Source organism: Clytia hemisphaerica, unplaced genomic scaffold (genome assembly GCF_902728285.1).
Source record: "Clytia hemisphaerica strain Z4C2 unplaced genomic scaffold, Clytia hemisphaerica genome assembly, whole genome shotgun sequence".
NCBI lineage: Eukaryota > Metazoa > Cnidaria > Hydrozoa > Leptothecata > Clytiidae > Clytia > Clytia hemisphaerica.
The window spans coordinates 212,095-226,886 of NW_027103336.1; the positions used below are offsets into that span (position 1 = coordinate 212,095).

General features: G+C 35.2%; 2 protein-coding genes and 1 long non-coding RNA gene across 4 annotated transcripts; all 3 read right to left on the reverse strand.

Moving 5' to 3' along the window:
* Positions 1-1,269: 1,269 nt before the first annotated feature.
* Positions 1,270-3,506, reverse strand: LOC136818096 (protein AAR2 homolog; the record flags this gene model as incomplete). The annotated part of the gene is given in 4 exon segments (XM_067074456.1): positions 1,270-1,357; positions 1,595-1,753; positions 1,990-2,346; positions 3,189-3,506. Coding segments are annotated over 4 exon segments (893 nt in total), but the record flags the coding sequence as incomplete, so codon positions are not given.
* Positions 3,507-4,391: 885 nt separating this feature from the next.
* Positions 4,392-8,938, reverse strand: LOC136818042 (uncharacterized). Of its 2 annotated transcripts, none has more exons than XR_010848190.1 (3): positions 8,582-8,938; positions 7,985-8,067; positions 4,392-5,421 (listed from the first exon to the last, which is right to left on the reverse strand). It is a non-coding gene; the product is annotated as an uncharacterized lncRNA (long non-coding RNA). The 2 variants fall into 2 exon arrangements; XR_010848192.1 differs by having other exon boundaries at positions 8,814-8,936.
* A 2,493-nt stretch (positions 8,939-11,431) lies between these two features.
* On the reverse strand, positions 11,432-12,678 carry LOC136817923 (trace amine-associated receptor 5-like). The gene has a single exon (XM_067074270.1). It carries the CDS (start codon positions 12,644-12,646, stop codon positions 11,465-11,467), a length of 1,182 nt encoding a protein of 393 aa, XP_066930371.1. The 5' UTR covers positions 12,647-12,678; the 3' UTR covers positions 11,432-11,464.
* Between the last annotated feature and the right edge of the window lie 2,114 nt (positions 12,679-14,792).

A 14,792-nucleotide genomic window follows, 5' to 3' on the forward strand; every position in this document is an offset into this window, starting at 1 on the left:
TTTATTCAATATAAAGTTATGATACAAAGTTAACAAGTGATTGACCCCAAAAAACAGCAGAAAACAGCAGAAAACAGCGTTTTTAGACGTCAATCAGCTTATAAATTTGTTTGATATCTTTTGACTGAATGATTATTTTTGAGAATTTTTTTCACAGTGATGACGTTCGATAATCAAGGATTCACTCCAGTGAAAATGAAAGTTATAGCACTTCGCTACAAGATCTTCATTTTTTTCTTCTTCATTTTCATCTTCGTTTTTAGAATTTTTTCAAATTTTTTTTATTTCAGATCGTTCCACTCAGTAATATCTTTCCAATGATACCAAATTTATAAAGATTGAAGAATTCCTTCAAAAGTTATTGGTAAATGAAAAAAGAGTGCACACTTATCGTGAATAGACTTTAATACAAGACCGCGTTCAAAAAAGGGGTCTGGTAAGCGAGAGATCGTATTTTGAACTGTCTTATTGTATCTTTTACCGAAATTTATTCCTCTCAAATCACAAAAAGTTATCAAATAGTCGAACGTGCACAACGCGCTGGGCTCAACTTCAGTGGCTTCAAATTATTTATAGGCCCAATTGTAGACCCTCAGATATTCACCAATGAACAAGTGTGCCGAATTCAGCCAAATCCGACCACTTTTTGAGGCCTGTAGGCTGCTCCAAAGTTTTAGCCACGTTTTGGTGAAAAACACGTCCCCAGGCCCCAAAAATCAAAATTTTTGAAAAATGAAAAAAATTTTCCCAGATATTCATCCAAGGAACAATTGTGCCGAATTTCAGCCAAATCCAACAATTTTTTACGTCTCCAGGCTCCCCCAAAGTTTTAGCCTCGTTTTGACGAAAAACTCGTCCCCAGGTCAAAAATCAAGATTTTTGAAAAATGAGAAAAACACCCAAGGAAGACGTGTGCCAAATTTTCAAATGTTTTGATGTTGATTTCACCAAAATACAGGAAGAGAAAAAACAAAACATAGAGAAAGACAAATGGAGAGAGAAAGTTTGTTGATATTTTTCAAGTTGACGATAAACCAGTTACCAAACTTTACTCGTACAATATTGGATATATTTTTTTTTCTCGTTCAGAGTTTTCTATACCGGGTGCGCCAAAGAAGTTTCTCTCTTTGAAACTAATTTTCTCGAAATCTAAAAATTTTAAAAGAACCACGCCTATTTCATTGGAAAGAAAAAAGATAATTACTTACACAGTAGAATTAAGTGGGGTTAAAAGAATATTAAAAGCTAATCGAAATAAAATTTCGTACTTGGAAAATCAGGAAGATGACATTCTTTTGAGGATTGATTTCCAAGAAAAAGTCTTGGGGTATTTCGTCAAGCTGTAGTCCGATCACATCTATAAGAAGAAGAAATTAAAAGGGTCAATCAATCAATCAATCATTCAATCAGAATTGCACTAAACGCTGATTTGGAGCTTTGCCTGGAAAAAAATCATTACTTACGTTTAAAACAGGCAGCATTATAAAATTGAATTAATCATCAACATAAAAAAAAAGTTAAACGTTTTGAGGGGTCTAGTCATCACCTAAAAAGGCATTGTCACAAAAAGGGTATAATGAATAATTTTTTTTACCGATAAACTTTTCATAAAAAGAACTTCTTTTAGTAAGTGCGTTCATGCATCCTCCAATGAGCGATAATAATTGTTTCCAGTGCTCAAAAGCATCATAAACTTGACCAAGGATGAATGTGACGTAAGCGAGTTGTATCTCTCCCAGTAGCCCAACCTCACCTAAACAAAGAAGATTAAAATTTTGCAAGGATGTTACTCACTGGCAGTAACTTTCCAAGCTAATATCCCAAACATTACACCATAAACTTGATATAAAACGACTTAACATTTTCAAACGTGAAAAGAAAATTAACATCAAAAATGTTCTCTGTTCTCACTAAGAAAAAAGTTCTAGGTCGTTGATCTCAGATCCACAAAACATCTTTCTTTTTTCCAAAGAAAAAAACAACTCAAACCTTCTGGTATAGCTTTGATCAGTGCTTCCAAGCACACACTTGAATCCATGATATTCTTGGTCAAATCTGATCCAATCATTGATTCAGGATTCGGAATCTTTGTAAAGTTGATTCGATTATCATCATCTTTAGATTCTAACTCAATGGTGCGTGTATCTGTCTTCATCAACATTCGACCTAAACGGCCTGCTGTAACTTTATCTTTCTCTAAAGCCACTTCGGTGTATGAGCAAACCTTTTTTGAAGCTGGTTGGAGACGTTTCAATAATGGTGAAGACACGTGACATGTAAGTTGTGTCCATAGTTGACATTCTTTATATGGATAGGGTGCCATTTGAGCCAAAAGTCCTTTCATCTCTATAAAAAAAATACGAAAGATGTTGGCTAATATACAGATATCATATTCTTTTACACATAGGCCAACAACTTCCTACAGACTATCCATGTAAGTGTGACCATTAATAAAGTCGACTTGTCCGCCATGTTGTTTTCTATTTACACAAGATTTTCGACCGTTTCAGTCTGTTTCAGATTCAAAACATTCAAATCGTAGGGTTGACCAGAGAAATAGAAATGACATGTCAGCTCAAAAGCTGGACACAAATCCATTATTATAGGAAGCCTGATCCAGTCAAGTAGTTATAAATCAGTGTAGCCAATAGAATGCAGAAGAGGTATGATAACGACCAATGAGCATTAGATAAAAAATAAACCCATTAAGACAATGCCACTCGCATCATATGGAATCGGTCAATTTTTTGGGTGTACTGGTAGGTCTGGATGTAGGAGCAACGCAGCACATGCTGTCCTGTAATACCATTAGTTTACCACTCTATGCTAAAAAAATCTGATCAAAGATTGCAGACATAGCTAAGACCAGGGCAGTAAATAATATATAAATAATGTAATACAATAGACTTTTTCATAAATTACGTCACGAACATCACTTGCCTCGTTTTGAAATTATTGCAAAGGTTATTAAATCACAGTGGATTTTATTAAAACTACTTTTGATTCATAAAAAAATCATTTTAATGTCTCAAGGGACATAATCACCATGGTAATTGTTTGAATACGAGGCAAGTGATGTTTGTGATGTAATTTATGAAGAGGTCTATCTCCAGCACCGTAAAACATAATCTTGTTTCCCAAGGAATCATTCATAAGAATAACATGATTATTGATGTGAAAATTCATACCATCAATTGAAATATTGCCTTGGATAGGTTCAAATTCTTCATCGTCCTGTTTAAAAGATTTGGAGATAATCTCTCCAGGATTCATGTAAACAAAGAAACCAGAACGAGGCGCCATTTCACCATATTTGTCTGTGACTCGAACAAAGACGAAATGAAAGCCAGGGGATATGTTGGAGATACCTTTGAAACGTTCACCTACATACCACGAGTGATAGTCAATACCCAGCTCGCAACCTTTAGGTATATTTTGTAAAGCTAAAATACAATTATCTTTTTCTTGTTCATGCATAACGCTGAAAGAATAATGAAATACAAACTTTAAAATATTTTGAATGGAATACGCTTTACAGAAAACAAAATAAAAGCATTAGTAGGTAGAGACTTTATAGAACGGTTAAATACCTGGGCTAAACTTTAAAAAAATGTTAGTTTGCTGTCATCTGACCCTAGATTTTGAAGGTTGGTTGATAGGTTGGTCAGGAAAAAGATTTGATTTTGAAGATTTAAAACAAACAGCCTGTTTGTGTACATCTAAATGATTTTGGAGCATGATTCTTAAGCTTAAGATAGAACAAGACGGACAAGATATGGGTTTTAAAATGCCAATAAGGTTTTTTGAGTCAGCAGGTTTCAAGGAGGGTCGGTCAGGTGACAGCAGGACAAAAGTTCAGCTATGAGGTATTCACTAAAAAAGAAGGAAAATTAAAAAATAAAATAAATCGTTTTGAAATTATATAATTGTAAATAATTTCTCTAATACTACAAAAATAATGTTCCAAAATCTACTTATACACTATTTCAAACTAATCTCTATAAAAATTGTATATAAAATATATTTTGATTATAATGATTTTTAATGATGATAGCAAAATATGTTACAAAAAATAGAATCCATCTTAAAAAAAGAATACAAAGAATTATAGCCAAAAATATACCGATATGTAAAATTTCCTAAAAATACTTACAAGCTAAAGAGTTTCATAGAAAGAAAAGTTATATTATTATTTAACAAGTCTAGAACGTAACAGCTAGCTATATTGAAAATGCTCATCAAAAGCATGTTTGATGAAAATCCTACATATACATGAGTACATAATTCAAGCTGTTAAGAAGAACCTCAAAAACATTGTATCTTTTGATTTAAACTAAACTATCAATAGCTTAGTAAAACGTATACTTTCCCTTGACTTGTCGGTTAAATATTGTTGTTGAGATAAAACTTTTAAAAATCTGTAATTAATACCCGACAGACCTTTTCTTAATTTTATCGCCATTTTAAAGAAGATCTTTTTTCAAACCGACCCACCTCAAAAATCAGGTGAAGGAAAATCAACATTAAGTTCAGCCCTATTTTGAGCTATTTAGGGAAGTTTTAATAATGTTAAAAAATAAGGAAGGTTGTAAATAATTTGAGGTTTAAAAATAATACATACAAAAATAGGTATAAAATATATAATCTTTCACTTTGAAAATTCAATCTTCAGTTCAGAACTGACCATCATCACAAAATGGTTTATGAGACAAATAGTCTTTTTCACTCAGAAACGTAATGTTACAAACAGTACAATCCAATGCTTTGCTTTCCGGAGGCTCTTCTTTAGGAAATTCCATTATTTCAATAGAGTTATTATTTTCTTCTACTTTTGTTACAGGGTGTGTGTAATATCCACCAGTGTTATTAGAATTATTGTTTTCATCATAATTTTTGGGTCTAGTAATGTTATATTCACGTTTTCTCCTTCGTTTTTTGGGTGGTTCCAGGATTGTGTTTTCAACTTTTACAGTTTTGTACTCTTGAGGTGGTTGAAGGGAAACTGGTATAGCACCTTTAGGGGTAGGAGTGAAAAGAATTATAGTCTTTGGCTCATTGTCTTTCTTATTGTAGGATTCATCATATGTTGAATTTAGCTTTTTGACACATTCTTGTTTATGCTTTGATAGCATATTTCGACTGGAGTATGACTCGCCACAAAATTTGCACGCAAATGTAGTTTGCATTTCACTGTGGAAAAGTCTGATATGTTGCTGTAAATTGTCTTTTCGTGTGAAACAATTTCCACAGAATGTACATTGTGCTTTTTGTTTATTCACACTGTGATAAGATCTGGTATGATTTCCAAAACTCTTGTATGAAGCATAATATTTGTCACAAATAGTGCAATGAAATTCAGTCTTCTTTTTTGTGTCTTCATTTTTTACCAGATCTTGCTCATTCTGTTCATTCATATTTTATCTAAAATTGATTGAATCATAAATAAAACATACAAACAATAAAGATTATAAATTTCACTCAACTAATTTCTCCACATTACCTTTTTAATTTTTCTCCTACAGTGTAAAAAAGATTAAAGAAGATTGAAAAAGACAAAAAAGTGAAAATCAACCAGTCTGATCTGACCCCACCCCAACCTTCCTGAAGTTTTTCATTAATACAACCAGGGTATTTTTCAAGTACTGTTTTACCACCGTTCTTGGTGGTTGTTCTTTCTCAATTCTCAAATTGGTGATGAAAAAATGTGAAAATTTCAAAAGTTTTTTTGATAATCAAGTTAGAGTTTTAGGCTAATTTCAAACAGCTATTTAGGATGTTTGGTGGAGTGCAAAACCTTTGTAACTAGAATACATTTAATACCACAAAAAAAATTTAACAGAAATTTTAAAGCATTAAACAAAAAATCTTCTAGCCCGAATTTGGATTTTCTGAATTCGGGAAAGTTTTTCCAAAAAGTGAGTGGGTAAAAAAACACGTTTTTGCCTGCAAGGGGTTAGGGAAAGTGGGTTTTCAGCTTTCTTATTTAACTCTTAGACTTAATATATACCAATATTTTTTCAGGGTGATACTGTCTTTTAATGTTTATAAATAAAACCTTCTAATGAGCTAATTGAAAAAATCACTCTTACTACTTTGCAGAAAAAACAGTTGCTATGACGAAATTAGACAAGGTATGTTGAATACACAAAGTCACGGTATATAATAATATCATAAATAGATAATAATATACCAATAAATAGATAGAATATATATAAAATTTGAGAGGATTCTGTTCGATGACTTAAGAAAAGCTAAAAAAAACACAACTTTCCCTAAGGAAATGCAGGCAAAAACAGGTTTGTTTACCTCCCAGAGACCAAATGGTGGAGAGCAGCAAAATATGCTTGTGCAACCAGTCAGTAAAACTTTCCTACATTTTCTATAGATCTTAATTTCCTATTTAGGAATTTTCGAGGCTTTCTTTTATTCCCTGATTAGGAAATACTTAGGGAATTTTGGATACATCTCAAGCAATATGAGGCAGTTTTTTTGGTCATTTTGTAATGATTTTGATTATGTAAAGAGACAAGTAATGTAAAAAAACAGCAAGTCTTATGGTCGATGAATACCCGTTAAAGTTAAAGTTAAAGTTACTGATCTAGACTGATCTTGACTTTGCAGATGACATTGCTCTTACCTCAAACTTGATTGATTAAGTTCTAATTCAACACAGAAGCTGCAGCATCCAAAGTTGGTCTCCACTTAAAGAAGCCCCCCCCCCCAGCGGACTGGAGCGGGCCTTCAAGCAAATTCTTTTCCCAAATTCACACATTCACGCATTCACGCAATGTTTTTTTTGCAATTCACGCAATTTTTGTTCACGCAAAGCTTTCCAATTCATGCATTCATACAATTTAAAAAAAAATTTTTACGCATTCACAAAGTTAAATTAAGCCCCATTCACGACCGCTGTGGGGGCCCCCTTAAATGCCAAAAAAACTGAAGTGATCAATTTCAGCCAACCACAGATATTTTTTCTCATCAGGGGAGAAAATTAAAGTTGTAAATGACTTCAAATACTTGGGTACTTATGCCGATGACTCTGAAAAGGACAAATAGTTAACATCTACTTCGCTCTATTTCACTCTCATCTCCAATATGGTTGTCAGCTCTGGGGCCTCACTGAAAACACCACATCCAAACCTATATTTATTCTTCAAAAGAAAGCCTTACGTCTCATGACTTTTAATTCCTTTCAATGTCCTTCTTCTCCACTCTTTTCTGATCTTAAAATTCTTAAAATCTTTGACCTAGTCAAATCTCTTAATATTTCATTTGTTCACAAATTCTTGAACAATAGATTACCCCAAGATCTTCTTAATTTTTTTGAATTTGTTCAGCTTGAAGCTGAAGGTGACGATAATCAGGGTACCAGAGGAGCAAGATTGAAGCTCCTTTTTGTTCCTTCCTACAATACCATTACTTTTGGTAACAAATCTTTTTCTAAAATCTGCATAATACAATGGAATAGTATTCAGCGATCTTATCCAAATATTACTCTGAGCTCATCTGATTCTAGCTTTGTCAAATCTCTTGCCTTTACTCACTGTCTTAGGGAATACTGAGCACACTCCCTACCCACAGCTTATCTTTAATCCGTAAATAAATAAAAATTTTCAAATTAATCTAATGAAATAATTTATGTATTTTACAATTGTTACTTGCACTTAGGTGGCCGCATCTTTATGATTAGTCCAGGCTATAAGGCGGTCTCCATCCTTTTTATTTTGTGGATACCGTCTCTCATGTATTTTAAGTGTTCAAATGGTAAATAAATAGTTACTTACTTACTTACTACTAAATGGCAAAAAGCCCAGGCTTGGACGGCCTGTAATAAACTATCTAAGATATGCAAATGGAAATCAAATTTGCCCTGTACCGTAACCTTAAAATTAGAATATTTACTGCTACAGTAGAAAGTATACTTTCTTTACGGTGTGGACTCTTACAAAATCCACAGAGAAAATGATGAAAAGGAACTTACACAGTAGATTACTTCGCTCAGCATTGAACATTTCTTGGCCAGATCATGTTTCAAATGACATTTTATACAGCACATAACCTAAGCTGTCATCAAAAATAAGAGAAAGTTTAATGGGTCGTGCAGGTCATTGTGTTTTGCCATTTCTATTTCTGGCTATTTCTATTTCTAGCTATTTCTTCTTCTATTTGGTTGAGCTGCAGGAGGCTTTGAGGCCTATTTTCGGAACTATAGATGCTTTCCAATGAGCGCCTTGTCAGCACCTTGGACTGACTACCCAATTCCCCTCACATGGCATGGGTTGACCTGGGCAAAGGGTTCATTCACTTGCCAAGTGAACCGCTGCCAGTGGGAATCAAACCTCAGTCGCCCGTGCAGCAACCAAGATCACAATGACTGCTATACAACAGTGCCAATATATCCATAATGAAGAGGAAGCTTCAAGATGTTTACCTATGCAGATGGGACTAAATTTCAAAAATTTTCCCCAAAATTTACCTCTTTTTTCCCAAATTTCCACAATAAAGACACCCTAGCCCTGGCTGGAACGTAAGAAGGACTGAATCTTCTATTTTTTTCCATTTTTTGCTGTAAACCTACCTGCTGGAACAAACCCCTCTGACCAGCGTGGACCAGCGGCACATCCTTCCCCACGCCACGGGCCGGTTCGGGTTATGTTTAGGACTTTTCCAAGTTCAAAATGGCTGAATGGCCTGAAAATGATTGGCCTATATCGTGTCATGTGGGTCCTTAGCTAGCTGCTGTTGGTTTTACCAGTGCAGCTCGTGTATCAAATTAGCAGAAAAACACCTGAAAGGTTACTACGTAATACCTCAAATTTCTGTTTACAAAAAGGCTTTCCAGATTCTTGTCAGCAGAAACAGCCTGTCCATTTTGATGCGTCCTCGACCGGGACGACCACCTTCCAGTACGATATTTTCGCACACCTTATAAAACTTACGCTCGATCAAGGTACGATGCTTTGTGACCTTTACTGGTTAGCTAAAACGTTACTAAACCACTCTGTCGGAGTACGTCTTCTAGGACATTGTACAAGCCAATGGGAGTACCGCACTGCATGCCACCTTCTTATTATAGCATCTCACCTTTCCGAACACCTCGCCCCGCCCTCGTCACCCCTCCCCTCCGCCGGCCGAAGGCTAGAAGTCAATCTTGAGCGGCTCGCCTGGTTTTTACACAAATGACAGATTGAAACTAAAATTTACCGCTAAATTTCGAAAAAAATAACAATCGTAAACAAAGGAATTGCTAGATTCAATCTGTCGTCAAAAATACGGCGCATTTTTTAAGGCTTCACTTTTTCTTGCCTGAGAAAGATTAGAGATTCTACTCTAGCCCTTCGGGCTTTAAACTCAATGGCCCCCCCAGCGGTTTGCGTGATGGCTTGATTAGAGATTTTTTGGCGTGATGATGGCGTGATCAAGATTTTGGCGTGATGCATGATAGGGCAAAAATTTGAGGCGTGGTGATGCGTGATTTGGGCTATTTTTCGCTATTTTTTGCGTGATGGCGTGATTAGGGGTGCCGCTGGGGGGGGGGGGGGGCTCGTGAATGAGAGGGGCTTGTTAATGCTACAGATGCTAGTCACCACACAGCACAAGATAGTTATCATCAGTAGTATTGTAGAAAGCAGCCCGATCCAGTCAAGTTGTTGATCAGGGTGGTCATTGACGTACATCTACATGCACATCCCATGTGGCAAATAACATCCCATGTGGAAAATTATACTATACTCTCATTTTTATCGGGGGGAACGTTGAAAATAATCCTTAATGGTGTGGTGTGGGGACGTACGGGACTTCGTTATACTGAAATACCAATCACTTTTAACCCAAATTACCGATATATCCCGAACTTTTTTTGGCTCAAATACCGATTGCGATCCCTTTCTTCCCTTGTATTTCTTAAAATTTCAATGATGAAAACATGATTTTTTGATTTCATACCGATATACCATACCGATAGTTGAACGAAGATACCGAAATACCGAGACAAAAAAGGCTCTCATACTGAAATGCTCTTGAAATACCGATTACCGATGTACTGATCTAAAAAAGCCAATAACGATGAACCGATATCCTGTACGCCCCCATTCCCAAAATATTGTGCTATTTTTTCCGATCCCGCTGGATTTTCTGGGCCATAAAAAAACACGGGAATATTAATCTCCATCGAGTTTTGTTCACTTATGTTGAGTTAGGAAACTTTCCAAAACGCATTTTTCAACTACCGGAATCCTGGTCTTTTTCAGCTAGAGAAGAGAGTGACAGTGGAATCTTATTATAGTCTGGGAAGTGAAATCTTTACCCAAAACGACAGTAGCAATCAAAGATCACACATTATCAGTGTATATAAGAAAAGATTAAAACTAAAAGCCATCTTCTCTGCCATCTCAAAACATATAATGTCAATGTGATAATGTAGGTTTTGCTTAAGGGATCCATCAAAGTAACGCTAGAAGATTCTTATTTCTGTTGATTACTGACGAAATGGACGAAATATTTCACTTTATTTTTCTGCTTTCTTTTTTTCTCATAATATTTGCGGTTTTCACTTGAAATTATTACTTGGAAAATTGACAGGAAGTTAATATGATTGACATGACCACTGTATATAGCACAGGTAGTAATATTTCAAACTGTAGAAATTAAATGAAATTATAATTTTGAGGTGAACAGACTGAAAACTAAAAACGCAGATCTCAAAAAAAAACGACTACATGCGGAGAAGCACGAATTCATTAGAGGATGCATACTAACCTTGTTCCCGTGTATCCCAGGCTTTATTTATGAACTGATAGACGTCAGAGTATTGTCTATCGCTATCAGTAAGTATCAAAAAGCTGATGATACGTAGGGAACAAGGTTGGGTGCATACATCGCCTAATAAATGTAAGTCTTTTTTTTTTTTGGTAAACTCGAACTCAGTACTTTAGTTCATTTTTTTTCTAATGATTCTGATTGGGCTAACGAAAGGTACAATTCTACCCAACGTCTATAAAAGTAAAATCAAAAAGTGGAACTCTGGGTACGAGATTGTATTTTCGGGTTAGATTTGGCAAATAGTTTACAAGTGTACTTCAGGCCCGACGGAAGCGGAGAGGCTTGGGAGACTTCAGCCTCCCAACTTTTTTGCAAAGATATGATTTTTTTATTTAAAATTTTTTTATTTAGTAATTAGCTAAGGCTATGATGGTATTTTTATGCAATACTTCTATAAATTTTCAATTTGAGTTATTAAGCCAATCTATAGGGTCCATTTTTCAAAATTTTCTAGCCCGTCAGCGTCAACCGATGGCGCCTCCCGAGACACTAATTTTCAGCCTCTTCACTTTCAAATTCGTTCCGCCGGGCCTGTACTTACTATTGCACCTTTGGCTACGTAAATCCTATAGTAATTAAATAAGGGAGAAAGATATATATGGAAAGTATATGGAACACGATACATAAAAATGACAAAAATTTAAAAAACGGTTTCGTTGGTTTGAAAAGTCTTTTTAGCTTCACTGGATCTGTAGTTAAAAGCGTTTGTTGATGTTCTCAAGAAATTAGATTCATTTTGTAACATTTCTTTACTTTTGTTTTCATGAGTATTATCATCATCATCCGCATTGTTATTTTCAAAGAAAACATTATCGCTGATGTCAGCATTTGTCATATAACATGGTGGTGATGAAGCCTCACTTGGCAATCCATATTTTGATACTGTTGATATAAGTTTGACTCTTGGAACTTGTTTTTTCTTGAGTATTGAGGACCATGAATTCCTTAATCTCATATTACGAAAAATAAAAATTAAAGGATTGGCAGCTGAGCTAGCGAAGCCAAATATATAGGCTACAACCAGTAAATAGCTTGTTGGTTTTACGATTTGTGCTAGGTATAGAATAGCGTAAACAAAGAATGGTGTCCAGCCGATAAGGAAAGAGCCGAACGTCATATACATTGTTTTTGCAGTTTGTTTTTGTGCAGTAACTGAAGCTCGGCTGTAAAACGAATTGAACTGTAGCCGACGACCATGTCTACGTAAAGCTCGAAAGATCTGAACATAAATTGAAATATTGATAAGCGTTGGTACAGCGTAGCAAGCACATACGATAAAACTCGTGTAAAAAGTCTTCTTTTTGATGAAATATAATCCACAAAGTCCAGTTGACGGATTGAAATAAACGTGAGATTCGATGAACGGTACGATGGTTATGATTAGTGATAAAAGGAATGATGCAAAGCAGTGAAACAAGGTCTCTTTTTGCGAGAAACGGCGCTTCATTGGGAGGACTATTGTGACGTATTTATGTAGAGATAGCACAGTGATTGAGTAAACACACGATGTTAAACAGAATGTAGTTATGAAGGCGTTTAGGTAGCATAGCTCTGAACCTAAACTCCATTTCTTGGTAATTAGAGTTATGATCGGGAACGGGATGATAAATAGCGCGGTAATCAAACTTGTCAGCGAGACGTATGAGAAATAGAGATACGTCCTTGATTGGTGACGCAGTGAGCGTCTACTGCATACGGCAAACAAGAATAAAGAGTTTCCGAAGATAGCCAATAAATCGATAATGATTAGGATAGCAATCTTGGTGAATCTCCCTTCCGGTGCAACTGGTATGTTAATGAAGAGAATTGTAGTATTGAACATCTTTTAGCATTCTTTTTGACTTTTTATTTTACAAAAATCTAAAATCAATTCAGAATAATCATACGAAGGGGATACTCATGGAGGTGGGAAATTCAGAGATTGAGACAGCAGGGATATTGAATCATTCCTCCATAAAACTTGATTAAAAAATCTTCATTATCTTTCCTCGAAATAACACACCCCGCTCAGAATAATACCTCCTGATGATTACATTGGGGTTCCCACATATGGGCCCTTCATAATAGCAACTAAAAATAAAACACCCAACTCACCACTACCACTAAATATTTTTTCTGCTTGAAATTTATGAGTTTGTATGTGATACATATCAAGCATTCAGATGCCAACTTTTGTCATAAGGCGGAAACAGTTTCGAAAACCTTTCAACAATCATACGACATCATCGCTCTTCTTTACAAAACACAAAATTCCGTCAAAAACTTTTTTAGGGAAATTTATTCATACCCCCTTCTCTATTAAACACTGTCATGTACAAATCCGAAAAAATATATTTTGAAGGACCCTATCATATCCTTCAACGTTACCCTTCTGTTGTTATGAAGAAAAACAAATTGTAAAACCACAAAACAAGAGTGAGTAAGCGAAGTTAAGAAAAATATTTCCCACTATACACTGTTAGGCTGAAATTTACAGTGCGTATGTAAGCTCTTGACTATTTTTAACTGTTTTTCACAGATTTTCAACTTTCTCCTTTTTCAAGTATCGACATGTAAAATCGAGAAAGAGGGAAGTTAAAATTCATGTTAAGGCGTGAACTTGTTTGTCCCTTCAAAGCATGAAACTCCAGTCAATCAATTTTAGAAATAATATTAATCAAAATTCCAAAAATCCCTCAAAGAACAAAAGCCTGTATAAGTAGAGAGTTTATGTATCTGGCATTCTCTACGGCTACGGTTAGAGTGGCGACAGGATCGATATTTGAAGTACAGCATTATGTCAACTTTGCTTATACGGTGTTTTAGTGTTTTGCCTGTACATAGCAAAATAGACAACGACATGTCGCCTTTGGTGACGACCCGCATCGGCAGCCCCGCAACCGTGGCCGTGGAATACCTCCAAAACATAATCTCTCTAGTGTCTTCAGTCTGACGGAATTTTCTTTCGATATTTATCAATTTCTACCGTTTAGCATTTACCAAATTTTTCACTTTCCCAAATTATAAACTCAAAATTAAGATTCAATATTATAGGGAGGTCATAAATCCCAAAGCACTCAATTCAACTTTTTAGATAAAAAGTCCTTCCCAAAGTCTTTGCCTTCTAATGTTTGTTTGTTGTTTTAAAGATTTCGATATTTGAAACTTTTTATAAAATTTAACAAAAAACTGCCAAAGATTTATAAGCAATTATTTCACTCTTCATTAAGTGGTCACAGAGATCAAATTTCATCCATGAAGGAGTGTTATTCTGACCTTTTCCAAGTTCAATACTCCACTCTTTGTTCTCCCTTGCAGTGCCTTTTTCAAACATGAGACAACAATAAAAGGACAGTTGACCAAATCTTGGGATTAGTATTTCTTTGATACCTCTAAAAGTTTGTTGGGGTATGACAAACAGAGATTTTTATCCTATTATTGGTCTGATCCTTTGATATTTTTATTAAATTTTTGTCTCTTTGAATAACCAGAAATTTGAAATCCATTGAAATACCTTAAGATTTCATCCGCTCATTGGAAAACTGCATATAACTGTCCTTCTAATTAACATTTTCCGAGAACCCACAGTGAATATTTCTATTTGGATATTAAACAATTCATGATATTCATGACGTGATGTTTTCTACGGAAATACCCCGCGGTTTTAGCCAGTAGTGGCAAATTTAAACTAGACAAAAGTCGTATAAAATTTGCCACTACTGACAAAAACCGGGGTCTTTCCGTAGAAAACATTACATCATGAATATGATGAATTGAGTGTAAATCTCCATCCATCATATCAGGCTATTTATTCCAATTCCCATTGAAATGGCCAAACATTTCCACCGGGTCACTGAGACAGGGGTATTGCAACCAAAAAAATCATTTCCTTAGGGTCCGATGATCAAATGAAGGAAGATGATCTCCTGATAAAACCGCAAATCTGAACAATCACTTACTTAAGTAGTTGACAAAAAATATTCGAGTGT

Excerpts from the sequence above, each read along its gene's own strand:
- LOC136817923 (XM_067074270.1), bottom strand. The coding sequence starts at position 12,646 with ATGTTCAATACTACAATTCTCTTCATTAACATACCAGTTGCACCGGAA.